The following is a 27,604-nucleotide window of genomic DNA, read 5'->3' on the forward strand; positions in this document are numbered from 1 at the left end:
ATTAAGGAGCATGAAATCCATGCAGTAGACATGTGAGCCCTGGGCTCAAATTTAGTCAGAGATAGGGTTTCCTGGGAGTCTCACCATTGTTATTTATATGATACCAAAAAAAAACAGAGTGTGTGTGTGTGTGTGTGTGTGTGTGTGTGTGTGTGTGTGTGAGAGAGAGAGAGAGAGAGAGGTAGACCTGCATCAGCTACAGGAGAACACAGATGGGGAGACTATTAGGTATTTGTTATGTATCTACTATGGTGTTGGAATATTTGGGGAAAGTAGGAAAAGTTTGAGAAGCATTCATTTTTCAAAGGATAAGTAGTACAGCAATGAAAAAGGAGAAATCTGCAAACATAATCATAATTCTAATAGCAAGAGGCAAGGACTTAGATGGTAAATCATAAATGGTCTACATGATTGTTACATTTTATTCATAATATTTTTTAAAAGTTCCTATGTTATCTCAGTTAGATGAGTTCACTTACTTACCTGGAGAGAGAAACTGGTGTCCATGAAATTCATAATGTAGATACATCCATTCTAGTTCATATAAAGAAAGACACTTTTTTTTTTTTTATTTTCTTGAGCTGACATTTTCCCCCAATAAATAATCAGGCACACCTGCGACATCATCAGGAGCTACCCCTGAAGCTAGAGATGGCAGCACCCCTGAAGGAGCAGCCACTGGAACCACTGTTTCAGGTGAGGTTTACCAGGTTGAATATGATGCATCAGGAGCTCCGCATCTGTGCTCTCCTGTAGCAGAGGCAGGTCTACAATATTGGGCACTGACTGGGATTATATAGTAGGACGAAGGAAAGGTGAAGGGATCACTTGTTTCATTTTTTGAGAAATGCCCAAATACTCGTATGGAGAGCAGGAATGACATGTACCCCCCCACCTAAGCACTGGTTCTTGTTTCCAGGGACCACAGGAGTATCGGCAGGCTCCACCACTGCCAGCTCTGGAGACTCTGCTAGACCTTCCTCCACCTCTGCTAGCAGTAAATCGGGTATGTACAAGGTAGAATTCCATGAGTTTGCAGGTATAAAATGGTGAGTGAATGCATGTCTCAATTTCTATACTCTAGAGTGTGGGAAGAACAGAAAGAACTAGTCAGAGATTTGAGAGAGTGAGCCCAACTTTTGACCAACAGTTCAGCAAGTATGAGTGTGCTGACTGACTTAGATGTTCTTGCTGTAATCTTATGAAGTTGTCAGGTTTTCTGTGGGCCACAGTAGTGTCAGAACTCTGTTCCTGGAACTTCTAAAGCAGTGAGTGTGGAATGGGCCCATAGTTTGCTAAGCTGGCTATAAATTTTAACCAACTTCCAAAAAAATTGGATTGTTTCTTGAGAGTGTCATTGAATGCATGCATGTATTTTAAAGCCTCAGTTTATTGCCATAGGCAGCCTGGGGCAGATACACTAGGTTCAAATAAGTGAACCATAAAGAAGTTGGTAATAAGCAGTCTTATTTGCAAGCAAAATGAATGCATTTCACTAAATGATTCCAAGTCTTACATGATATTATGATTGCTTTTTGGAAATATTAAAACAAAACTGGTTTGTCCCAGCTTGACCAGTTTAGGGGACGCATTGGGTACTCAATTCAGAGCAGATTATACTGGCTACAAACAAGGATCGATTTCAAGCAATGCTGCACAACACAGTATTTTTCCAAATCAATAATCGGATTCAAAGGGTAGTTTTTCTTACATAATTAAATGTAATAGCCTTTTATAAAGTTACTTCTATAAAACATACCATGTTATAACTATATGTCCCCACTACCTAGTAATAGGTAGCTCATATACAGTTATTTTTAGCCAGGTTTAATTTTTTTTAATCCTTCATCACTGAGAACAAGAAGGTCAGCAGATAAAACAGCAGGAACCAATATGGAATTACAAGAGACACAGCTTACAAACAGGCATACCAAAGATATGAGGCAGATCCTATAGTCTACCCAGGCAGTCCTGGGTTCCCCTTCACAATACCTCACTCTGAATAGAGCCTTATCTACAGGGGCCAAGTACAGGAATATCACAGGCCAGTGGGATGATTTGGGAAATATTCAATATTTAATATTTGTAGTTCAGTAAAAAGTTAATGATATATTTTTTATGGAATATTAAATTTGTTCATATATTGTTTGTGATTAAGTCAAACTTAAACCCCTTGAAGTTACATGCCATTATTCCTGTCAGATAGAAAATACAAATGGCCTCAAGCTGGCAAGGCACGGGTAGAGTACAGACTACTGAGCCTCATGGGCACTAGCTGGCTCCAGTTCTGAGACCTGCATTGGGAGCTCCCATCCAACAAAACCCAAGGAGAACATGCCTCTGTTTGTTCATTGTTGGCTCAGTATTATCATAGTTAAATCTAGGAATGAAAAGTTTTTATGATATTAAACATAGAAAATTTTGATTAAAAACAAGCAAGACTAAATTTGCAATGATCATCATGTCATCAGTTAAAAATTATAGGGAATTCTGCAGTGTCTTCTCCTTGCATTCCCTTAGCCTGTGTTTTATTCAGGTGTTGCACCCTTTGCCCCAGTCCCTGCAGTCCTCTGCCTAGGTCACCTCTTTCCTCTATAACCAAGGTGCTCTGCTCAAAGTGAGGTTTCTAGGAATGCTGTGGGATCTTGTTAGATGGCCACATTTCTGGGTCCACCAGCCTAGCATCAAAAGTATTGGAGTGGAGCCCAACACACTTCTTAACAAGATTTTAGGGAATCAGTGTTTCAGTTGGAGAAGTTCCTTTCCACGAGTGACACTTTTTCCCAACTTCCCTCCGAGGTTGCACTCCATCAACGTCAAATGTGAATGACTTTCTCATAGATTGGTTTTCAACCTTTTTTGCAGTATTTAAAGTACTCACATATTTCTGATGTTTTTAAGATAAATCACACATTTTTGCTATTAAGAAGCCTTTTTCTCATCTAAAGCTAGGATGTCTTTCCATGTATTTATTAACAAATCCATGGACCTATTTGGGTTTATTCTAGAGTTTTTTGATTAGCTGATGATTTGATTTATAATTTGTGACAAAGAGTCATTTGAATAAACTTTATTTAACATTAAAACTACAGAGCTCAATAATGCAGTTTATATATAGGAGGAAAATAACCTGGGTGATTCTCTTTGGATCAGTAAACTTATTAAAATTTTAGAGTGATGAGCATTTAGTTTATATTCATAAAAATCTAATTCAGAATTAGATGCTAAGAATGATATCTAAATAGGTGATCTCTTGTTGTTATCAGACAGTAAGTTCCATAGATCTAGAACAGGTTATTGAAAGTTTGGTGCCCAAGTGTGTGCTCCCAGTCTGAATGAAAAAAAAAAAAAAACAAACAATTGTAAATATAGCACTTTAACACTATCATCTTTTAACTGCTAAATAAAGATGTACAGATTATTTTACCGTCAGTATTTAAGTTTTACCTCTGGCTTTATTTCATGTTTTTTTAATGATTCCATTGTAGTTATACTTAATATTGGGTAATTTTAAAAGAAAGCCTCTACCATAGATGGGAAACCATACAGTTGATTTGACCAAATAAGTTAGAGGTAGGTCTTTTTCTGTATCAAAGTATAAGGAAGTTTATGACATTAAAAGATTTGATTGATGCATAAGGCAACATGAAATGGTGTTTTCCATCAATAGGAACAGGAGGCCCAAGTTCAACAACACCCAGTGTGGAGAAGGGCAGCACACCCAGGGAACCCAGCACTGGAGCTACCAGCGGAGAGAACTCAGGTAAGTTAGGAGGTACACTAAGTGAATATTATTGGGTACAAATATGAAAGCATCTAGGCATGAAAATGTATAAGAAGTCTGAAATTTGTCTTAATCTCCCAATCTCCTTCTTCTGAGGAACTAGCATAAGTTGCAAGCACTGCTACTGTGTTTATCAGGTACAACAGGAGAGTCCTTGAGATCAACCTCAGGAGCAGGCAGTGCAAGTACACCTGCAACTTCAGGCACTGGGGCCACCAGCACTGGAAGCCCAGCAGGTAAGACAGAGCCTCCTTAGGGACTGTGGTGGGGTCTACTGCAAGTTTTGTCAAGATCTCCGAGTGTGAAAATGAGCACAGGGACTGAAACAATGGAGAATATGGAAGGAACTGATGACTAGAATAAAACCATGGAATGTGCTGGCAGGAGCTTTTCTTCCTTCCTCTCTGTACACTAAGCACTATTTTTTTCTCCAATTAGCAACAAGAGGAGCAACTGACAAAGCCACCACTGTCTCTGCTGGTGACAACACATCTGGAAGGACAGGTACTGATGGAGCTTAAGCAGCCTGAAATCCATGCAGTAGACATGTGAGCCCTGTGCTCAAAATGAGTGAGAGATGAGGTTTCCTGGGAGTCTGACCATTGTTACTTATATGATGCCAAGTATACAGATGATCAGAAGTAGACTGTTTGATACTTATTCCTACTGTAGTGTTAGAAACTTTGTGGAAAGTAGGCCAAGTTTGGGAAGCATCCATTTTCAAAGGGTAAGCAGCACAGCAATGAAGAAGGGGAAATTTGCAAACTGGATCAAAATATAATTGTAATAACAAGAGACAAGGATTTAAATGGTAAATCATAAATGTTCATAAATGTTCTGATTGTTACATTTTATTCATAATGAATGTTTTAATAAAATTGCTATGTTATCAGTGTTAGATGAGTTCCCTTATTTACCTGGAGAGAGAAATTAAGATGTCTATGAAATTCACAATGTAGATATATCCATTCTAGTTCATGTTAAGAAGGACAATTATTTTGATTTTCCTAAGCTGACATTGTCCCCCAATAAATAATCAGGCACACCTGCGACATCATCAGGAGCTACCCCTGAAGCTAGAGATGGCAGCACCCCTGAAGGAGCAGCCACTGGAACCACTGTTTCAGGTGAGGTTTACCAGGTTGGATGTGATGCATCAGGAGCTCCCCATCTGTTTTCCTGTAACAGATGCAGGTCTACAATATCAGGCACTGCCTGGGATTATATAGCTAGACTAAGGAAAGGTGAAGGGATCCCTTGTTTCATTTTTTGGGAAACACCCAAATACTCACATGGAGAGCAGGAATGACATGCACCCCCCCACCCAAGCACTGGTGCTTGTTTCCAGGGATCACAGGAGAGTCTGCAGGCTCCACTACTGCCAGCTCTGGAGGCTCTGCTAGACCTTCCTCCACCTCTGCCAGCAGTAAACCAGGTACGTACACGGAAAAATTCATGAGTTTGAAAGTATAAAATGGTGAGTGAGTTCATGTCTCAATTTCTATACTCTAGAGTGTGGTGAAGAACAGAAAGAACTAGTCAGAGATTTGAGAGAGTGAGTTCAACTTTTGGCCAACAGTTTAGCAAGGAGGAGTGTGCTGAGTGAAGTAGATGTTCTTTCTATAAACTTATGAAGTTGTCAGATTTTCTGTGAGCCACAATAGTGTCAGAACTCTTTTCCTGGACCTTGTGAAGCATTGAATCTGGAATGGGCCCTTGGTTTCCTAAGCTGGCTATAAATTTTAACCAACTACCAAAAGTTTTAGATTGTTTGTTGTGAGAATCATTGAATGTGTGCATGTATTTTCAAGCCTCAGTCAATTTCAGCAGCCAACCTGGGTCAGATACACTAGGTTCAAATATGTGCACCATAAAGAAGTTGGTAATAAGCATTCTTATTTGCAAGCAAAATGAATGTACTTCAATAAAGATTCTAAGTCTTAGACAATATTATGATCTCTTTTTGGAAATACTGAAACCAAATTGTTAGAAGTCCCTGCTTGACCAATTTTGGGGACACATTGGGTATTCAGTTCAGAGCAGATTACACTGGTTACAAACAAGGATCTGATATCAAGCAATGCTGCTCAACACAATATGTTTCCAAATCAATCTTTTGTAATTAAAATGTAACAGCCTTTTATCAACTCACTTTTGTAAAACATAGCATGTTATAACTATATGTCTCATCACTGAGAACAAGAAGGTCAGCAGATAGAATATCAGGAACCAATAATGGAATTATAAGAGACACAGCTTACAAAGAGGTGGATCAAAGCTATGAGGCACATCCTAAACTGTACACAGGCTGTCCCGGGTTCCCCTCCAGAATACCTCCACTCTGAGTAGAGCCATAGCTACAGGGGCCAAGTCTAGGAGTAACACAGGCCAGTGGGATGACTTTGGGACATAATCAGTATTTAATATTTGTAGTTAAGTAAAAAGTTAATGATATATTTTTATGGCATATTAAATATTTTTAATATGTAATTTGTGATTAAGTCACACTTAAATCCCTTTAAGTTACATGTTATTATTTCTATCAGATGGGAAAATATGAATGGCCTCGAGCTGGCAAGACAGGGGTAGGATACAGACTGCTGAGCCTCATGGGCACTGGCTGGCCCCAGTTCTGGGACCTGTGTTGGGAGCTCCTATCCAACAAAGCCAAAGAGAATGTGTTTTTCATTGTTGGCTCAGTATTATCACAGTTAGATACAGGAATGAAATTATTTTTTTGACAATATGATACATAGATAATTTTGATTAAAACCAAGCAAGACTAAATTTGAAATGATCCTCATATCATCAGTTAAAACTCACAGGGACGTCTGAATATCTTCTCCTTGCATTACCTTAGCCTGTGCTTTATTCAGGTGTTCTACCCTTTGCCCCAGTCCCTGCAGTCCTCTGCCTAGATCACCTCTTTCCTCCAACACCATGGTGCTCTGCTCAAAGTTTGGTTTCTTTATAAGCAGTGCTGGTATCCTGTAGGATCCTATTAGATGGCCACATTTCTGGGTCTACCAGCGTAGAATCCACAGCGTTGGGTGGAGCCCAGCAGACTTCTTAACAAGGTTTTTAGGCTATCAGTGATCCAGTTGGAGAGGTACCTTTCCACAATTCACAATTTTTCCCAACTTTCCTCCCAGGTTGCACTCCATCAAGGTCATATGTGAATGCCTTTCTCATGGATCAGTTTTCAGCCAGTTTCTGCAGTATTTAAAATACTTAAATACTTCTGATTTTTTAAAAAAATAAATCACACATTTTTGCTATTAAGAGGGTTTTTCTCATGTACAATGGGTATCTTTTCATGTGTTTATTAACAAATGCATGGGCTTCTTTTAGTTTTATTCTACAGTTTTTTGATTAAGTGATTTGTAATATATGACAAAGAGTCATTAGAATAAACTTTATTTAACATTAAAACAACAGGGTTCAATGATGTAGTTTATACATAGGGGAAAATAAACTGGGTGATACTTATTGGATCAGTAAACTTATTAAAATTTTAGAGTGAACATTTAGTTTGTATTCACAAAAATAAGATTCAGAATATTACATGCTAACAATGATATCTCAATAGGTGATCTCTTGTTAGCAGACAGTAAGCCCCTTAGATCTGAAAAGGTTATTGAAAGTTTGGTTTCCAAATGTGTGTACGCAGACTGAATGAAACAAACATTTGTAAATATAGCATTTTAACATTGTCATCTTTTAACTGCTAAATAAAGATGTACAGATTATATGATCTTCACTATTATTATTTTACCTGTGGCTTTTTCATGTTTTTTGTTTATGATTATATTGTAGTTATATATAATATTGGGTAATTGTCAAAGAAACCTCTACCATAGATGGGAAACCATACAGTGGATTTGCCAAATAAGTAGAGTTTGGTCTTTTCCTGCATCAGTTAGACTGAAAGGAAGTTTATAATATTAAAAGATTTGATTGATGCATAAGGCAACATGAAATGGTGTTTTCCATCAGTAGGAACAGGAGGCCCAAGTGGAACAACCCCCAGTGTGGAGAAGGGCAGCACACCCAGGGAAACCAGCACTGGAGCTACCAGCCGAGAGAACTCGGGTAAGTTAGGAGGTACACTAAGTGAATATTATTGGGTTCAAATATGAAAGAATCTAGGCAAGAAAATGTATATGAAGATTGAAGTTTGTCTTAATCTCCCAATCTCCTGCTTCCGAGGATAAGTTGCAAACACTGCTACTGTGTTTATCAGGTACAACAGGAGAGTCCTTGAGATCAACCTCAGGAGCAGGCAGTGCAAGTACACCTGCAACTTCAGGCACTGGGGCCACCAGCACTGGAAGCCCAGCAGGTAAGACAGAGCCTCCTTAGGGACTGTGGTGGGGTCTACTGCAAGTTTTGTCAAGATCTTTGAGTGTGAAAATGAGCACAAGGAATGAAACAATAGAGAGCATGGAAGGAACTGATGACTAGAATAAAACCATGGAATGTGCTGGCAGGAGCTTTTCTTCCTTCCTCTCTGTACACTAAGCACTACTTTTTTTCTCCCATTAGCAACAGGAGGAGCAACTGACAAAGCCACCACTGTCTCTGCTGGTGAAAACACATCTGGAAGGACAGGTACTGATGGAGCTTAAGGAACATGAAATCCAGGCAGTAGACATGTGAGCCCTGTGCTCAAATTTAGTCAGAGAGGGGGTTTCCTGGGAGTCTGACCATTGTTATTTATATGATGCCAAGTATACAGAGTTTCAGAAGTAGACTGCTAGGTATTTGTTATGTACTTACTGTGGTGTTATAAACTTTGTCGAATCTAGGCAAAGTTTGGGAAGCATCCATTTTCAAAGGATAAGCAGCACAGCAATGAAGAAGGGGAAATTTGCAAACTGGATCATAATATAATTGTAATAACAAGAGATAAGGACTTAGATGGTAAATCATAAATGGTCTATGTGATTGTTACATATTATTCATAATGAATATTTTAATAAAGTTCCTATGTTATCTCATTTAGAGAAATTAAGATGTCTATGAAATTCACAATATAGATACATCCATTCCAGTTCATAATAAGAAGGACACTTTTTTTGATTTTCCTAAGCTGATATTTCCCCCCAATAAATAATCAGGCACACCTGCGGCATCATCAGAAGCTACCCCTGAAGCTAGAGATGGCAGCACCCCTGGAGAAGCAGCCACTGGAACCAGTGTTTCAGGTGAGGTTTACCAGGTTGGATGTGATGCATCAGGACCTCCCCATCTGTGTTCTCCTGTAGCAGAGGCAGGTCTACAATATTGGGCACTGACTGGGATTATATGGCAAGACTAGGGAAAGATGAAGGGATCCCTTGTTTCATTTTTTGGGAAACACCCAAATACTCACATGGAGAGCAGGAATGACATGCACCCCCCCACCCAAGCACTGGTGCTTGTTTCCAGGGATCACAGGAGAGTCTGCAGGCTCCACTACTGCCAGCTCTGGAGGCTCTGCTAGACCTTCCTCCACCTCTGCCAGCAGTAAACCAGGTACGTACACGGAAAAATTCATGAGTTTGAAAGTATAAAATGGTGAGTGAGTTCATGTCTCAATTTCTATACTCTAGAGTGTGGTGAAGAACAGAAAGAACTAGTCAGAGACTTGAGAGAGTGAGTTCAACTTTCGGCCAACAGTTTAGCAAGTAGGAGTGTGCTGAGTGAAGTAGATGTTCTTTCTATAAACTTATGAAGTTGTCAGATTTTCTGTGAGCCACAATAGTGTCAGAACTCTTTTCCTGGACCTTGTGAAGCATTGAATCTGGAATGGGCCCTTGGTTTCCTAAGCTGGCTGTAAATTTTAACCAACTACCAAAAGTTTTAGATTGTTTGTTGTGAGAATCATTGAATGTGTGCATGTATTTTCAAGCCTCAGTCAATTTCAGCAGCCAACCTGGGTCAGATACACTAGGTTCAAATATGTGCACCATAAAGAAGTTGGTAATAAGCATTCTTATTTGCAAGCAAAATGAATGTACTTCAATAAAGATTCTAAGTCTTAGACAATATTATGATCTCTTTTTGGAAATACTGAAACCAAATTGTTAGAAGTCCCTGCTTGACCAATTTTGGGGACACATTGGGTATTCAGTTCAGAGCAGATTACACTGGTTACAAACAAGGATCTGATATCAAGCAATGCTGCTCAACACAATATGTTTCCAAATCAATCTTTTGTAATTAAAATGTAACAGCCTTTTATCAACTCACTTTTGTAAAACATAGCATGTTATAACTATATGTCTCATCACTGAGAACAAGAAGGTCAGCAGATAGAATATCAGGAACCAATAATGGAATTATAAGAGACACAGCTTACAAAGAGGTGGATCAAAGCTATGAGGCACATCCTAAACTGTACACAGGCTGTCCCGGGTTCCCCTCCAGAATACCTCCACTCTGAGTAGAGCCATAGCTACAGGGGCCAAGTCTAGGAGTAACACAGGCCAGTGGGATGACTTTGGGACATAATCAGTATTTAATATTTGTAGTTAAGTAAAAAGTTAATGATATATTTTTATGGCATATTAAATATTTTTAATATGTAATTTGTGATTAAGTCACACTTAAATCCCTTTAAGTTACATGTTATTATTTCTATCAGATGGGAAAATATGAATGGCCTCGAGCTGGCAAGACAGGGGTAGGATACAGACTGCTGAGCCTCATGGGCACTGGCTGGCCCCAGTTCTGGGACCTGTGTTGGGAGCTCCTATCCAACAAAGCCAAAGAGAATGTGTTTTTCATTGTTGGCTCAGTATTATCACAGTTAGATACAGGAATGAAATTATTTTTTTGACAATATGATACATAGATAATTTTGATTAAAACCAAGCAAGACTAAATTTGAAATGATCCTCATATCATCAGTTAAAACTCACAGGGACGTCTGAATATCTTCTCCTTGCATTACCTTAGCCTGTGCTTTATTCAGGTGTTCTACCCTTTGCCCCAGTCCCTGCAGTCCTCTGCCTAGATCACCTCTTTCCTCCAACACCATGGTGCTCTGCTCAAAGTTTGGTTTCTTTATAAGCAGTGCTGGTATCCTGTAGGATCCTATTAGATGGCCACATTTCTGGGTCTACCAGCGTAGAATCCACAGCGTTGGGTGGAGCCCAGCAGACTTCTTAACAAGGTTTTTAGGCTATCAGTGATCCAGTTGGAGAGGTACCTTTCCACAATTCACAATTTTTCCCAACTTTCCTCCCAGGTTGCACTCCATCAAGGTCATATGTGAATGCCTTTCTCATGGATCAGTTTTCAGCCAGTTTCTGCAGTATTTAAAATACTTAAATACTTCTGATTTTTTAAAAAAATAAATCACACATTTTTGCTATTAAGAGGGTTTTTCTCATGTACAATGGGTATCTTTTCATGTGTTTATTAACAAATGCATGGGCTTCTTTTAGTTTTATTCTACAGTTTTTTGATTAAGTGATTTGTAATATATGACAAAGAGTCATTAGAATAAACTTTATTTAACATTAAAACAACAGGGTTCAATGATGTAGTTTATACATAGGGGAAAATAAACTGGGTGATACTTATTGGATCAGTAAACTTATTAAAATTTTAGAGTGAACATTTAGTTTGTATTCACAAAAATAAGATTCAGAATATTACATGCTAACAATGATATCTCAATAGGTGATCTCTTGTTAGCAGACAGTAAGCCCCTTAGATCTGAAAAGGTTATTGAAAGTTTGGTTTCCAAATGTGTGTACGCAGACTGAATGAAACAAACATTTGTAAATATAGCATTTTAACATTGTCATCTTTTAACTGCTAAATAAAGATGTACAGATTATATGATCTTCACTATTATTATTTTACCTGTGGCTTTTTCATGTTTTTTGTTTATGATTATATTGTAGTTATATATAATATTGGGTAATTGTCAAAGAAACCTCTACCATAGATGGGAAACCATACAGTGGATTTGCCAAATAAGTAGAGTTTGGTCTTTTCCTGCATCAGTTAGACTGAAAGGAAGTTTATAATATTAAAAGATTTGATTGATGCATAAGGCAACATGAAATGGTGTTTTCCATCAGTAGGAACAGGAGGCCCAAGTGGAACAACCCCCAGTGTGGAGAAGGGCAGCACACCCAGGGAAACCAGCACTGGAGCTACCAGCCGAGAGAACTCGGGTAAGTTAGGAGGTACACTAAGTGAATATTATTGGGTTCAAATATGAAAGAATCTAGGCAAGAAAATGTATATGAAGATTGAAGTTTGTCTTAATCTCCCAATCTCCTGCTTCCGAGGATAAGTTGCAAACACTGCTACTGTGTTTATCAGGTACAACAGGAGAGTCCTTGAGATCAACCTCAGGAGCAGGCAGTGCAAGTACACCTGCAACTTCAGGCACTGGGGCCACCAGCACTGGAAGCCCAGCAGGTAAGACAGAGCCTCCTTAGGGACTGTGGTGGGGTCTACTGCAAGTTTTGTCAAGATCTTTGAGTGTGAAAATGAGCACAAGGAATGAAACAATAGAGAGCATGGAAGGAACTGATGACTAGAATAAAACCATGGAATGTGCTGGCAGGAGCTTTTCTTCCTTCCTCTCTGTACACTAAGCACTACTTTTTTTCTCCCATTAGCAACAGGAGGAGCAACTGACAAAGCCACCACTGTCTCTGCTGGTGAAAACACATCTGGAAGGACAGGTACTGATGGAGCTTAAGGAACATGAAATCCAGGCAGTAGACATGTGAGCCCTGTGCTCAAATTTAGTCATAGACTGTGTTTTCTGAGAATCTTAACTTTGTGATTAATATGATTCTGAGTATAAAGAGGATCAGAAATAGATTACTCTATATTTATTGTGTACCTACCATTGGGTTATAAATTTGTGGAAAGTAGGAAAAGTATGGGAAGTATACATTTTCCAAGAATATGCAGCAGAGCAATGAACAAGGGATAGGTTGCAAACAGCACCATAAGACAATTCTAATTACAAGAGACAAGTACTGGGAAGTTAAATCACAAATTGTTATAATTTATTCATAATGAGTATTTTAATAAAGTGAATACATTCTTAGGGTTATCTAATTTGCCTTATTTACCTGGATTGAGAAATTAAGATCTCTGTATTTCACAGTGTAGATCCATCTATTCTTTAAAAGAAATAGTTCTTTAAAAGTTTATTCTATTAAATATTTTGAAGGACACTTTTTTGATTTTCTTAAACTGACATTTTCCCCCAATAAATATCAGGTTCGCATGCAACATCATCTGGAGCTACCCCTGAAGCTAGAGGAGACAGCACCCCTGGGGAAGCAGGCACTGGAGCCACAGGTTCAGGTGAGGTCCACCAGTTTGGATGTGATGGTCATCGGTGTCCTCCTGCAGCAGGTCTGTAAAATCAGGCCTTCACTGGGATTATATTGCCAGACCAAGGAAAGATCAAAGAATCATATCCTTTTTTTCTTTATTCTGGAGACATCCATTTACTCATAGTGAGGTACAGGAGTAACATATACCTCCACAATGCACTGGTTCTTGTTTCCAGGGACCACATTGGTTATGTGCAGACTATACCACTGCCAGCTCTGGTTTTGATAATATTAAATGTAGATACTGAAATAGTTTTGACAGTATGGGAATTATAGTAAAGGAATTACAAATGGCACAGCTTCCAGTCAGGTGAAACAACAACAACAACAAAATCCTATATTCAGTCAGTCTTGTGTTTCACCTTGGTAATAACCCTCCAGAAGAGAGCCTTAGGAAAAAAGGTCAATTTACGGGTTACATAGATCTGTTGAATGACTTTGGGATACACTTCACAATTAATATTGTGGTATAGAAAATATTAGTGATGTATTTTATGACAATTAAATGTCTGATTTCCTCTCAAATATTTTCATTTTAAGGCAATGAATCATACTACTATTGTGTTAATGTGGCATTGTTCCCATGAGATAAGACAGTTTCCAAGCTGGCAAGGCAGGGATAGAGTACAGAGTACTGAGCCTCATGGGCAATAGCTAATGCCCAAGGGTCTGTGCCCTGTGTCTAGAGCTCACAACCAACAAAAGCCAAGGAGAATATACTTGACCTGTTCATCATTTACTCAGCTCAGTGTTAGATTCAGGAATAAAAAATTATTGACATACTTAAGCACAGATAAAATTTTATCTTGCTTCTTTTCAGTCTAATTTACAACTGTCCTTCAAACCATCAGTTACAATCATAAGGATCTCTGAAGGGTCTTCTTCTTGTGGTCCCTTTCCCCAGTCCCTGCAGTCCTTTGCTTAGCTTGCCTCCTTCCTCTAACACCATGGTGCTCAGGGTATGTTCCTGGCCAGTAGCATCTGAACACTGTGGGAACTTGTTACAGTTGGTGTCTTGGGGGTCCAGCAGCCTAGAATCAGAAAGTATTGAAGGGGAAGCCAGCAGACTGTTAGCTTGTTAACATAACAAGTGTTTTAGCAAATCAATGCTCAAGTTAGAGAACAACTTCTTTACAACTTCCAGTCTTTTCCAGCTTCACTCCCTCTTTTCCAGCTTCACTCCCTCTTCACACAGGAGTCAATGACATGTCTGCCATGTCAGTAGGTCATTTCCAAAGCTCAGCTATGATCCTGTCTATGCTCCTTTTAAAATACTTTTAACAGTATGGATTGCTTTGAAGATACGTGAAAACTTTGTTACCATTAAGAGTACTTTTGCTCATGAATGCACTGGATTCTGTTTATGGATGAATTAATGAATCCATGGCCTGTTTTTGTTTTTCCTACTCTTGGTTTGGCTTAGCGATTGTAATTAAGTTTATAGCATACATAGTGCTTATATATGCTATTCTTTATATTAATATTACTGAATTAGGAGATAAGATTTACATATTGCAGAAAAATAAAAAAAATTAATTCCAATTACAGAATAACTTATTGAAACCTTAAAATAATAACTAGTTTATCATTACAAAAATCTGAAGTAGAAATACTTGAGTAATAATGAGATCTCAAGGAGTAATCTCTTTTGAGACAGTAAGTGCAATGATTTGTGACAAGACTACTAAAAACTTGGTGCATGAATATAAATCCCCAGACTATTTGGTAAAGGCCAGTGATGTGATAACAAGTGAAACATTTGTAAATATAGAATTTTAACATCATAATCCATAAACTTTTAAATAAAGTCTTTTACATTATATGATCTTATTTATTTGAACCTTACATCTGTACTTATGTTATGGCATTTTTAAAAGAATGTCTCTAGCAGAGATTGGAAACATTACAAGTTGATTCTTTTACCACAAATCACTTGAGAAGCAGCAGTTACAGTATAAAATCAGGGCTAGATGGCTAGATTTTGGTGTCTTCATTTTCTGTCTACAAATTGGGTGACTCAGAGCACATCATTTAAACATATTAGATAATTGTAAAGAATAGTGTTACCTGTTAAAAGAGGATGTTTATGAGGTTAAAAGACTTGGTTGTTTTTAAAGGAATTTCTTAAGTGATTATTTTTTTCACCAGGAACACGAAGCCCTAGTGCAACAACACCTGGGAGGGAAGAGGGTAGCTCATCTGGGGAACCCAGCACTGGAGCTACAAGCACAGGAAGTTCAGGTAAGTCAGGATGTGCACTGAGTGCTTGTTAAGTGGGCACAAAGATGAAACCATGTAGGCTGCTGGATAAATCATGAAAATGTGCCAAAGATTGAAATTTTGTCTTGATCTCTCAATATCTTCCTTCAAAGAAACTAGCATATGTTTCAAGCACTGCTACTCTGTTTATCAGGTACAACAGGAGAGTCCCTGGGTGTGACCTCAGGAGGAGTCAGCGGTACAACAAGTCAACCATCAGGCACTGGGGTCACAGGCACTGGAAGCCCAGCAGGTAGGACAGAGCCTCCATAGAGCATGGTGATAGGGTCCAATGCATTTTTTTAAGAACCCCAAGTGTGAAAATGAGATCAAGGAAAGGAACAATGAGAACAATAAAGGAACTGATGACTAGAATAAAACTATGGAATGTCCTGGGAAGAGGGTTGTTTTTTTTTTTTTTTTGTTTACAAGCTCTATGTGCACGAAGCACAATTTTTTCCCCATTAGCAACAAGAGGAGCAACTGATGCAGCTACCACTGTCTCTTCTGGTGAAAATACATCTGGAAGAACAGGTATTGAAGGAGCATAAGCAGCATGAAATTCAGGCAGTAATGTGGGAGCTTTTTGCGCAAAACCTAGTCAAAGAAAGGTTTTCCTGGGAGAATTTGATCATATGATTTAGGTAATGCCAAATCTCCAGAAGAGTATGAATATATCAAAAAGTGTATGTGATGTTTTTAAAATATTTTTGGAACACAAAATATAGTGAAGTATATTTTACTATAGTGAAAGAATGGGGGCTTATAACTGATATCACCCAATGTCAATTAAGAAAGTGTAAAATTAACAACCATGTAGAAAGGGAAGTAAAGAATGACAACAATTAAGAGCAGAAACTTTGTAAATTTGGATCATAAGACAATTCTAGTAAACAGAGACAAGGACATCAATGTTGAACCTTGTAATATCTACAGGGTTATTATATTTTATGAGTAATAAATATCCTAATTGAATCAGCACATTATAAGAGTTATCTAATTTACATAATTTAACCTTTAGCATGACCTTTTGATATGAGTGAAGTTTACAGGATAGATACATCCATTCTTTTAAAGGCTAAAGAAAATATATTTCATTTCATATTCACAAAGACACTCCTTTTGATTTTCATAAGCTGCCATTTTCTCCCTATAAGTAACAGGCACACTTGGGTCATCATCTGGAGCAACCCCTGAATCTCAAGGTGGCAGCACTCCTGGAGGAGCAAACCCTGGAGCCACAGTCTCAGGTGAGGTCCACCAGGTTGGATGCGATGCATCAGGGACTCCCATCCATGCCCTTCTGCAGCAGAGGCAGGTCTATAAAATCAGGCACTGACTGGGATTACATTATTGAAGTAAAAAAAGATGAAAGGATAATATCCTTCATTTTCTTTATTCTGAGAAACCCAAATACCCATATGAAGGGAAGGGATAATGTGTACCATCCCCCACAATGCACTCATTTTTGTTTCCCGGGACAACAGGAGTGTCTGCAGCTGCATCTACCACTGCCAGCCCTGGGGATTCAGCTAGACCTTTCTCAACCTCTGCTAGCAGCACATCAGGTAAGTGTAAGGAAGAAGTCCATGAGTAAGATATCAAATGGAGAGTGTAAGCACATCCCAATTTCTATTTTCTGGAGTGTTGTAAAGAACAGGAAAATCTAGTAAGTTACTTGAGGAAGTGAGCCCAATTCCTGACCAACAAATGGTTTATCAGGTAGCTGTGTACCCACTGGATTAGATAATCTTTCTATAATCTAATACAATTTTGAGAATGCCTGCATGTGTTTATGGGCCTTAATAGTTGGAAGACCACTGTTTTGGAGTATCTGAGGCTGTGGTCTGGAGTGAGACCATAGTTTGCAATTCTGGCTAGAAATTAAAATCAACTATAGAAACCTTTGGGATTTTTCCTTCCCAGTCCCATGGAGGGTGTAACTATGGAAAAAACAGGCCTGTGCACTCAGATATTTTAAAGCCACAATTCATTTCAATATGCAGCTTCATTTATAATTATGAGGTTCAACATCGTGACTATTAAAGAAATAGATAATAAGCAGTGTTAGTTTTAAGAATCAATATGGAATCTAAGTCATGCAAGATTTATGTTAAATTTTTCTAGTGATTGAAACAGAGATTGACAAGGATGTATGAAAGGTTGAGATAATTTTAAAGCAGAGTTCAGTATGATCTGTATCATTTAATCAAAGATTATATTATTTGTTGTTTGTTTGACAGGCATTACTGGATCATCAGTTGTCACAACAACCAAAGCCCAAAGTAATGCAGTGACATCACCTGAAGGCAACTCAGGTGAGTAGAGGATGAGTTCAGAGGTACTAGCTTTGGTCAATATGAAAAGTCATTTGTAGGAATCCTGCTTATTTTAAAGCAAAGTAGTTGAGATGAATGTACGGAGACCCAGTTCAACCAATAGAAAGATGTCTTAAAAAAAAAAAAAAACCTTTAGGAAATTAACATTAAAACAAGTATCATGGGCAACTCTGTATACTATGTGGCTGAATTCTTTTAATCAATTTTTACCAATGGGTGATCTGACTTATCCAATCACTAATTAGAAGGAATTGGATAGTTAGATCACCCATTAGTAGCAAAGTTCAAGTAGACTTTAGGTGAGAGATTCCTTTGACCTTTTCTCAAGGTGCTACTGGAACGTCAGTTCTCCTCACCTCCACAGCTAGAAGTGCAGGCACCACAGCCCGACTGAACCCCAACTTCACCAGTCCTGGGGACACATCAGGTAGGCCCAATTCAGAGCTAATTTTATAGGCCAGACCAAGGAACTATTTTCAGCAATGTTGCCCAGGATTTTTCCAAATCAAATATCAGACTCAGGAGATAGTTCTTCATATGCAATTACCATTTAATATTTTTAGCCTTTTAGCAAGTTGCCTGTGTTTTATTCGGGTGTGAAATCCTTTCCCCAGTCTCTGCAGTCCTCTCCCTAGCTTACCTTTCTCCTCTAACACCATGGTCCTCCCAGTGTGATTTCAATGACCAGCATCATTTAAATCCTGTGTGATCCTGTTAGAAGGGCACATTTTGGGTCCATCTGCCTATATTCAGAAAGTGCTGGGGTGGAGCTCAGAAGATTGAGTTAACAGTGTTTTAGGGAATCAATACTCATGTTGGAGAAGCAGTTCTCCACAATTCCCACTCTTTTCCAACCTTCCCATTTTACACTTCATCAATGTCATGTCAGAATGACTTTCCCAAAACTCAAGTTTTCAAATATTTTTTGCACTATGAACTACTAAAGTATTTCTGATTGTTTTTAAGATAAATCAAAACTTTATATGAACAGGACTTTTCTTCTTCATGCTATTATTAACAAATTCATCGCCTCATTGTGTTTTTCCTACACTTATTTGCTTAGCTATTGTTTTAATTTAAAATGCAGAGAAAAAACTTTTTAGTTTGAGTAAGTCCCATTTGTTGATTCTAGTTATTAACTCTTGTGCTATGGGTGTCCTATTGAGGAATTTGGAGCCCGACCCCACAGTATGTAGATCGTAGCCAACTTTTTCTTCTATCAGACGGCGTGTCTCTGATTTGATATCAAGCTCCTTGAGGAAGGAGACCCTTAGGGTTATACAAAATTACATACAAGAGGAAGTGAGGGGAAAGGGAAAAAAAAACAAGGGGGAGAAATGAATTACAGTAGATGGGGTAGAGAGAGAAGAGGGGAGGGGAGGGGAGGGGGGATAGTAGAGGATAGGAAAGGCAGCAGAATACAACAGACACTAGTATGGCAATATGTAAATCAGTGGATGTGTAACCGATGTGATTCTGCAATCTGTATACGGGGTAAAAATGGGAGTTCATAACCCACTTGAATCAAAATGTGAAATATGATATATCAAGAACTATGTAATGTTTTGAACAACCAACAATAAAAAAAAAAAATAAAATAAAAAAAAAAAAATAAAAAATAAAATGCATGACTCAAATAGTTGTTGAATAAGCTTTTTAAATTAAAAATACTGAATTAAAAGATATAGTTTATCCATAGCAGGAAAATAAACTGGGTAATTCTCATTGGATCAAAAAACTTATTTTAATTTTAGAATGTTTACCGTTTAGTTTATATTCACAAAAATCTGAATCAGAATTACATGCTAACAATGACATCTCAATAGATGATATATTTTGTTATCAGACAGTAAGTCTGGTGATTTGGAACAGCTTATTGAATGTCTGAAATTCTCAGACCAAGTGAAATAGAGATCAATTATATAGAAATGTAGCATTTAAACATCATAGTCTTTTAACAGCTCAACAAGGCTTTTATATTTTATGATACCTTTTTAAAATCTTATACATGGATTTATTTCATAGTACTTCTAGGTATTTATTAATACATTGTAATTATATATAATATTGGGCATTTTTAAAAGAAAGCCTCTAGCACAGATGGAAAACAATAGAGATGGGTGTCTTGCCACATCTGTTGAGAAGCATCAGTTAGAGTATAAGAAAATTTATGATTTAAAAGATTTGATTGATGCATAAGGCAATTTGAAATGCTATTTTTTTATCAGTGGGAACAGAAGGCCCAAGAACAACAACACCCAGTAGGGGGGAGGTCAGCACACCCAGGGAACCCAGCACTGGAGCTACAAGCACAGGAAGTTCAGGTAAGCCAGGATGTGCTCTTAATGCCTATGAAATGGGTACAAATTTGAAAACATCTAGACTGTTGGATAAATCATGAAAATGTTCAAAAAAGATCAAAATTTTGCCTTGATCTCCCAATCTCCTTCTTTAGAGGAACTAGCATATGTTGCAAGCAATGCTACTGTGTTTATCAGGTACAACAGGAGAGGCCCTGGAAGTGACCTCAGGAGTAGTCAGGGACAGAACATCTGGACCACCAGGCACTGGGGCCATCAGTGCTGGAAGCCCAGCAGGTAAGACAGAAACTACTTAGGGGTTTATGGTGGGTCTGTTGTGTGCTTTGTCAGGATCCCTGAGTGTTAGAATGGGATGGAGGAAAGTTTAAAAATAGAGAACGTTTAAAAATAGAGAACTTCATAAAACTATGAAGTGTCCTTCAAAGTGCATTTCCTTCTTAGACTTTCTGTATACTAAGCACCATTCTTCCCATTAGCAACAAGTAGAAGAACAGAAACATCTGCCACCATCTCTGCTGGTGAGAACACATCTGCAGGAACAGGTAATGAAAGAGCATGAGCATCATGAAAGCCAGGCAGTAGACATAAGAGCTGTTTGCTCAAAACCTAGTCAGAGACAGGGTTTCTTAGGGATCTGATCTTCATTATTTATATGATGCCAAGTGTCCAGAAGATCAGAAATAGACTATTAGATATTTGTTTTGTACTTACCATTGTATTAGAAACTTTGTGGAAAATAGGATATGATTGGGAAGCATAGGTGTTCAAAGAATAAGTAGCACAGCAATGAAGAGGGGAAAGTGGAAATATGATCTTATTATTGGACAATTCTAATAATGAGAGATAAGGACTTGGATGTTTAACCTTGAATTTTCTACATAAATGTTACATTTTATTAATAATGAGTATCTTAACCAAATTAGTGCATTATCAAAGTTAGCTGATCTACCTTATTTACCTGGAGAAACACTTAAGATGTCTGTGAAATTAATAGGGTACACATATCCATTCTTTTAACAGCAATAAGTATACTTCAGTCCCTATTCATAAAGACCCTCCTTTTTGTTTTCTTAAGCTGACTTTTTTCCCCCTGATAAATATCAGGCACACCTGGAGCATCATCTGGAACAACCCCAGAAGCCCAAGGAGGTAGCACCCCTGAAGAATCAAGCACTAGAGCCACAGGTTCAGGTGAGGCCCACCAGTTTGGATGTAATTCCTTAGGAGCTCCTATCCATGCTCTCTTGTAGTGCATACAGATCTCTAGTTATCAGGTCCCAACTGGGATTATACAGCTGAAAGATGAAAACATCATATCATTCATTTTCTTTTTCCTGGGAAGAACCAAATATCCATACAAAGGGCAGAAATAATGTGGACCCCCTGCTCCCAACTGGTTCTTGTTTCAGGAACCACAGGGGTGTCTTCTGGTTCACCCACTACTGCCAGCCCTGAAGACTCAGCTACACCTTTCTCAACCTCTGCTAGTAGCAAATCAGGTAAGATATGAAAGCAAAGTCTATAAGTAAACTGTAAAATGGAGAGTGTAAGTATGTCCCAATTTATATTCTCTGGATTGGGTTAACAAACAGAAAGTACAAATGTTAGGGCATGAAACTGCTGGATAAATGATGGAAATGTTCAGAAAGATTGAAATTTTATCTAGGATATCCCAAATTTTCCCTTCAGAGGAACTAGCATATGTTGCAAGCATTGCTACTGTGTTTATCAGGTACAACAGGAGAATCCTTGGGAGTGACCTCAGGAGCAGGCAGTGTGAGCACACCTGGACCATCAGGCACTGCAGCCACCAGTGCTGGAAGTCCAGCAGGTAAGAAAGGGCCTACTTAAGGTGTTATGGTGGGATCTAATGCAAGTTTTGTCAATATCCCTTAATGTGAGATTGAGATGAAGGAAAGGTAACCATGGAGAACATTGAAGGAACTAATGACTAGAATAAAACTACAAAGTGTCCTTCAAAGAGTGTTTTCTTCCTAGACTCTTCATACATTAATAAGCACCATTCTCCTTCCCATTAGCAACGACCACTGCCTCTGCTGTTGAGAACACTTCTGGAAGAACAGGTACTGAAGGAGCATAACCAGTGTGAAATACAGACAGTAGACATGTGAGCTTTGTGCTCAAATTTAGTCAGAGACAAGGTTTCTAGGGGAATCAATTATCATTTAGATGATGCCAAATCTCAGAAATATATTGATAAGCAGGTCTGTAGTGTTCAATATATTTTTAGAGTCCACTGTGAAATTAATGAAATGTAGACTACAACTGATCCCACACAAGTCAATCTGTGAAGGGTGAAATTAACAACCATGGAGATATAGAAGACAATAAATAAGTAGGACAACAATCAATAAGAAAAGATGCACACTGAATCATAAGAAAATGGTAGGAAATAGAGACAAGAACACCAATGTTTACTCATAATTTTTCTATATGATTATTGTATTGGTTAATGACAAATATGTTAATGGGACAGTGCATTATTGGAGTTACCTGATTTATCTTGATAAAGAATTTAAGAGATTAGTGAGGATTATAGGATAGATGAGTGCATTTAACAAGAAAGCATATTTCAAGACATATTTGTAAGACCCTCTTTTAATTTTTCACCTTTTTTCCTCTCATTAAATATCAGGCACCCCTGGAGCATCATCTGGAACAACCCCAAAAGCTCAAGGTGCCAGTACCCCTAATCAAGCAGGCACTGGAGCCACAGGTTCAGGTGAGGTCCACCAGATTGGATATGATATATCAGCAGCTATGATCCATACCCTCCTGTAGCAGGTGCAGGTCTGTAAATCAGGCTTGAATTGGAATTATGTTGCTGGCCTAGAAAGGTTATGAGGATATTTTCTTCATTTTTTTTTTAATTCTGGAGACTCAATCATTCAAGTTTACAGGAATAATATACTTCCCCCTCATGCACCTAGTCTTGTTTCCAGGGACCACAGGAGTGTCTGCAGGCTCCACCACTGCCAGTCATGAGGACTCAGCTAGACCTTTCTCAACCTCTGCTAGCAGCAAATCAGGTAAGTTAGAGGGAGAAGTCCATGAGTGTGCAGGTATAAAATGGAATGTGTTTATATGTCCCAGTTCTTTTCTATGGAGTGTGGTTGAGTAGAAAGAAGTAGGAAGGGAATGAAGAATGGGAGGGCAATTCTTGACCAACAGTTTATCAGGTTGCAGTGTACTGAGTGGATTAGATGATCTTTCTATACTGAATTATAATTGTAAGAATCCCTGCTTGTGCTTACATTTCATAATAATTGTAGGACCTCTGATCTGGAGCCTCTGAGGCTGTGATTTTTGAGTGGGGCCAAGGTTTACTCTACTGGCTACAAATTAGAATTGAATACAGAAATTTTTAACACTTTTCCTTCTCAGACTCATTGAATGTAGAATCAGAGAAAGGGCCCAAGCATACATACATTGGAAAGCCTCAGTTGGTGCTAATACACAGACTAGATCAGAATAACTGGGCTCAAATATATGAACATTGAACAAGTAGATAATAAGCAATATCATTTGCAACTAAAGTGATTTACCTCACCTAACGATTCTAGTCATAAAAGGTTTATGATAACTTTTAAAAAGATTGAAACATAAATGGAGAAACATATACAAATAAGTGAAAGATATTTTAAAAGTAGGAAGCAGCATGTTCTATACCACTTCATCAAAGATAATGATATTATTTATTGTTTATTTTTAAAGGCACTACTGGACCATCAGTTGGTACAACAACCAGAGCCCAAAGCAATGAAGAGACATCACCTGAAGTACACTCAGGTGAGCGGAGGATGGTGTTCAGAGGTCCTGGCTTTGGTCAAAATGAAGAGTAATTTGTGGGAATCCTGCTTATTTTAATGCAAAGTAGTTGAGATAAAAATATGAAAACCTATTTGACCTAATTCTAGATGTAGGAAGATATTTTTGTTTAAAAAATGCAATAAGTAAACCAAATGTTCAAGAAAATAATCATAGAACAAAATCATATGCAACTATGGGCAATAAGTTACAGGATTCATTTATTCAGTTTTTACATATTAGAAGTAAAAGAACTGTTGGATTACCCAATTATAATAAGGTTCAAGTAGACTTTAGGTGAGAAGTTCCTTTGGTTTTTCTCAGGTACTACTGGAACTTCAGTTCCCATCACCTCCACAGCTGGAAGTACAAAAACCACACCCCAGCTGAGCACCAGCTTTACCAGTCCTGGGGATACATCAGGTAAGCTCAGTTCAGAGCAATTATACTGACCCCAGCTAAAAAACTAGTTTCAGACATTGCTGTTCAGATAATGTTTTGCCAAATCGATTACCAGACTTAGGTGATCTTTTTATTTAAAATTTAATACCATTAGTCTTTTAACAAGTTATTTTCTTAAATAATATCATGTTACAGTTACATGTTCCCACTATCTGATAGCTGGAAGCCCCAGTGAAGCTTTTTTAGATAGGTATTTCAATTTTTTTGAACTTCATCAAGGATAACTAGAATGTCACCAGGTATAACTTCGGGAACCAACAAGAGACTTAGAAGTGACACAGCTTCCAAGCAGGTAAAACAAAGATATGAGACAGAGCCTATATTCCATGTTGGCACTTAACATTTCACCTCAGCAATAACTCTTCTCTGAGTCCAGCCTTAGATAAATTGGTCAATTCCATGATTTTGGAAATATTCAGTAGTTAGTATTTGCAGTTACGTGAAACATCAATGATGTAGTTTTGTGGCCCATTAAATTGTTTGATTGACTCTCAAATATTTTCTTTGTAATTTAGTCAAATTTAACACCATTGATTTTATTTGTTGTTATTTCCATGAGATGGAAAAATAACAAAAGTTCTCAAGCTTGCAAAGCCTAGTTCAAATGTGGATTGGGCATTAGCTGGCTCCCCAATTCTGTGACCTATATGTAAGAGCTCACTCCCAACAAAAAACAAGGAATATGCCTGTGCATCCTTGATTAAATTCAATCACTGTTGGGTCCAGGAATATAATATTATTAACAGTATTTAAGGTAGATAATTCAGATTGAAAACTGAAACAACTAAATTTTACAAATGTCTTTCATGCCATTGGTTAAACTCATTTAGACTTCAATGTGCCTTTTCCTTGCATTCCATTTTCCTGTGTTTTATTCAACTGTTAAACCCTTTTCACCAGTCCTTTCAGTCCTCTGCCTAGCTTTCCTTCTTCCTCTAATACGATGGTGCTCACAGTGTGGTTTCTGGTCCAGCAGCATCAGAATCCTGTGGAAACTTGTTAAAAGTGCACATTTCTGGGTTCACCAACCTAGAATCAGAAAGTATCCGGTGGAGCCCAGCAGACTTTGTTAACAAGTATTTTGGGGATCGATGCTCAGTTGCAGAAGCACTTCTCCACATTTCCCCCTCTTTTCCAACTTCCTTTCCAGTTTCTATGCACATCAATGTCATCTCAGAATGACATTCCAAAATCTCAAGAATCAGCTTCTCTCTGATCTATTTAAAATGCTTCAATAGTTCTGATTGCATTCAATGTAAATCAAAATGTTATTATTGTCAAGAGGCATTTTTTTTATGATTGCCCTGATGTTCTTTTATGCATTTATTAATTTGAACACACCATTGTTCTATAGTTCCTCTATTTTTTCCAAGCTATTGTTTTGATTTAAATTTTATGAATTAAATTATGTTTTAAATATACTGCATTTTCAATTATAGTTACTGGATTAAAATATATAATTTATATATTACAGGGGTATTTAAAAAATCGGTTAATCCAATTAGGTCTGTAAAATTATTGAAATTAGACTGGACCAGTTAGTTTATTTTTAAATTTTTTTTTTATTGACTAAAATACACAGTTTCTTCATATTTCCTTAGATTATTACATAAGATCCTTTTTTATTCTAGAACCCCACCAATAACACCCCATTACAATTAGGTTTTTTTTTAATTTAAAAAGGTTTTTTGTGTTATTGATTTTATTTTTTTAAATACATTAGAGTGGAATGCATTACAACTCTTATTACACATAGAGTACACTTTTTCATATCTTTATATATAGAATATGTTCATACCAATTCATGCCTTTATACATGTACTTTGCTTTTTATTTTTTTGCATTACAATTCTTATTACACATATAAACCACAATTTTTTATATCTCTGTTTATATATAAAGTATGTTGACACCCAATTTGAGTCTTCATACATCTACTTTGGATAATGATGTCCATTACATTCCACGCCCTTGCTAATCCCCTGCCCCCTCCCTTTCTCTCCCTCCCCTCTTCCCTATCTAGAATTCATCTATTTCTGCCATGCTCCCCCTCCCTACCCCACTATGAGTCAGCCTCCTTATATCAGAGAAAACATTCAACCAATTAGATTATATTCACAAAAATCTGAATCAAATATACTTGGGTAATAATGAGGTCTCAATGAGTAATCTCCTGGTTATCATACAGTAAGTAAGTACAATGATTTGCAAAAGGGCTACTCAAAATTTGGTGCACAAATGTGTGGCTCCAGAGTGTGGGCTCAAATTTTGTGATGTGATGAGAAGTGAAACTAAGGGCAAACATTTGAAAATATAGCATCTTGTCACAAAAATCATTTAACTGTTGAATAAAAGCTTGGATAATATATGACCTTGTTTATTAAAATTTTAATTCTATATTAATACTATGGGATTTTTTTTTTTACAAGAATGTCTCTATGGGCTGGGGATGTGGCTCAAGTGGTAGTGTGCTTGCCTGGCATGCGTGGGGCACTGGGTTTGATCTTCAGCATCACATAAAAATAAAAAAAATAAAAAGATGTATCCACCAAAAATTTTAAAAAAATAAATATTTAAAAAAATTTTCTCTCTCTCTCTCTTAAAAAAAAGAATGTCTCTAGCATATATTGAAATATTACAAGTTGGTTGATTGCCATAGATTGGATAAAAGCACTGATTTGACTATAAATCAGAGGTTGAGGGCTGTAGGTTGATTCTTTGATTTTTCTATCTGCAACCTGTAATACTAGAATATATCACTTAAACATTTTACATGAATGAGAAGAATAATGTTGGCTCTTTCAGAGTATGTTTATGAGGTTAAAAGATTTGATTTATGCATAAGGCAATTTGAAATGCTGTCTTTCTTCAGTAGGAACAGAAGGCCCTAGTGCACCAACAACTAGTGGGAAGGAGATTGGGACACCCAGCAAACCCAGCACTAGAGCTACAAGCACAGGAACTTCAGGTAAATCAGGATGTGTGCTTAGTGTCTATGAAATGCATAAAAATATCAAAGCATGTAGGTTGTTGGGTAAATCATGAACACATACAAAAAGATTACATTTTTGCATTGACCTCCCAATTTCTACCTTCAGAGAAACTAGCATTTATTGCAAGCACTGTTAATGCATTTGTCAGGTACAACAGGAGAGTTGCCGGGAACCACTTCAGGAGCAGTCAGAGACAACACAGCTGGGCAATCCAGCACTGGGGCCACTGGCACTGGAAGCCCAACAGGTATGAGAG

At 37.7% G+C, this 27,604-nt stretch overlaps 1 protein-coding gene across 1 annotated transcript in view; it reads left to right on the forward strand.

Moving 5' to 3' along the window:
* The window catches only part of LOC124087158 (mucin-19-like), a 100,315-nt gene that overhangs the window by 9,304 nt on the left and 63,407 nt on the right, over positions 1 to 27,604 (forward strand). The window contains exons 12-47 of the mRNA XM_058576334.1: positions 610 to 696; positions 920 to 1,006; positions 3,671 to 3,763; positions 3,922 to 4,020; positions 4,223 to 4,288; positions 4,825 to 4,911; positions 5,133 to 5,219; positions 7,781 to 7,876; positions 8,028 to 8,126; positions 8,330 to 8,395; positions 8,905 to 8,991; positions 9,215 to 9,301; positions 11,863 to 11,958; positions 12,110 to 12,208; positions 12,412 to 12,477; positions 13,028 to 13,114; positions 15,295 to 15,387; positions 15,560 to 15,658; positions 15,874 to 15,939; positions 16,563 to 16,655; positions 16,893 to 16,973; positions 17,649 to 17,723; positions 18,073 to 18,171; positions 19,973 to 20,068; positions 20,243 to 20,341; positions 20,542 to 20,607; positions 21,170 to 21,256; positions 21,475 to 21,564; positions 21,798 to 21,896; positions 22,105 to 22,149; positions 22,722 to 22,808; positions 23,029 to 23,115; positions 23,801 to 23,875; positions 24,218 to 24,316; positions 27,228 to 27,323; positions 27,497 to 27,595. Coding sequence (XP_058432317.1) covers positions 610 to 696; positions 920 to 1,006; positions 3,671 to 3,763; positions 3,922 to 4,020; positions 4,223 to 4,288; positions 4,825 to 4,911; positions 5,133 to 5,219; positions 7,781 to 7,876; positions 8,028 to 8,126; positions 8,330 to 8,395; positions 8,905 to 8,991; positions 9,215 to 9,301; positions 11,863 to 11,958; positions 12,110 to 12,208; positions 12,412 to 12,477; positions 13,028 to 13,114; positions 15,295 to 15,387; positions 15,560 to 15,658; positions 15,874 to 15,939; positions 16,563 to 16,655; positions 16,893 to 16,973; positions 17,649 to 17,723; positions 18,073 to 18,171; positions 19,973 to 20,068; positions 20,243 to 20,341; positions 20,542 to 20,607; positions 21,170 to 21,256; positions 21,475 to 21,564; positions 21,798 to 21,896; positions 22,105 to 22,149; positions 22,722 to 22,808; positions 23,029 to 23,115; positions 23,801 to 23,875; positions 24,218 to 24,316; positions 27,228 to 27,323; positions 27,497 to 27,595 — 3,120 coding nt within the window. The remainder of the gene's footprint in view (positions 1 to 609; positions 697 to 919; positions 1,007 to 3,670; positions 3,764 to 3,921; positions 4,021 to 4,222; positions 4,289 to 4,824; positions 4,912 to 5,132; positions 5,220 to 7,780; positions 7,877 to 8,027; positions 8,127 to 8,329; positions 8,396 to 8,904; positions 8,992 to 9,214; positions 9,302 to 11,862; positions 11,959 to 12,109; positions 12,209 to 12,411; positions 12,478 to 13,027; positions 13,115 to 15,294; positions 15,388 to 15,559; positions 15,659 to 15,873; positions 15,940 to 16,562; positions 16,656 to 16,892; positions 16,974 to 17,648; positions 17,724 to 18,072; positions 18,172 to 19,972; positions 20,069 to 20,242; positions 20,342 to 20,541; positions 20,608 to 21,169; positions 21,257 to 21,474; positions 21,565 to 21,797; positions 21,897 to 22,104; positions 22,150 to 22,721; positions 22,809 to 23,028; positions 23,116 to 23,800; positions 23,876 to 24,217; positions 24,317 to 27,227; positions 27,324 to 27,496; positions 27,596 to 27,604) is intronic.

The sequence above is a fragment of the Marmota monax genome, unplaced genomic scaffold (assembly GCF_021218885.2).
Source record: "Marmota monax isolate L192 unplaced genomic scaffold, Marmota_monax_Labrador192_F-V1.1 WCK01_AAM20220418_F8-fsc00012, whole genome shotgun sequence".
Classification (NCBI taxonomy): Eukaryota; Metazoa; Chordata; class Mammalia; order Rodentia; family Sciuridae; genus Marmota; species Marmota monax.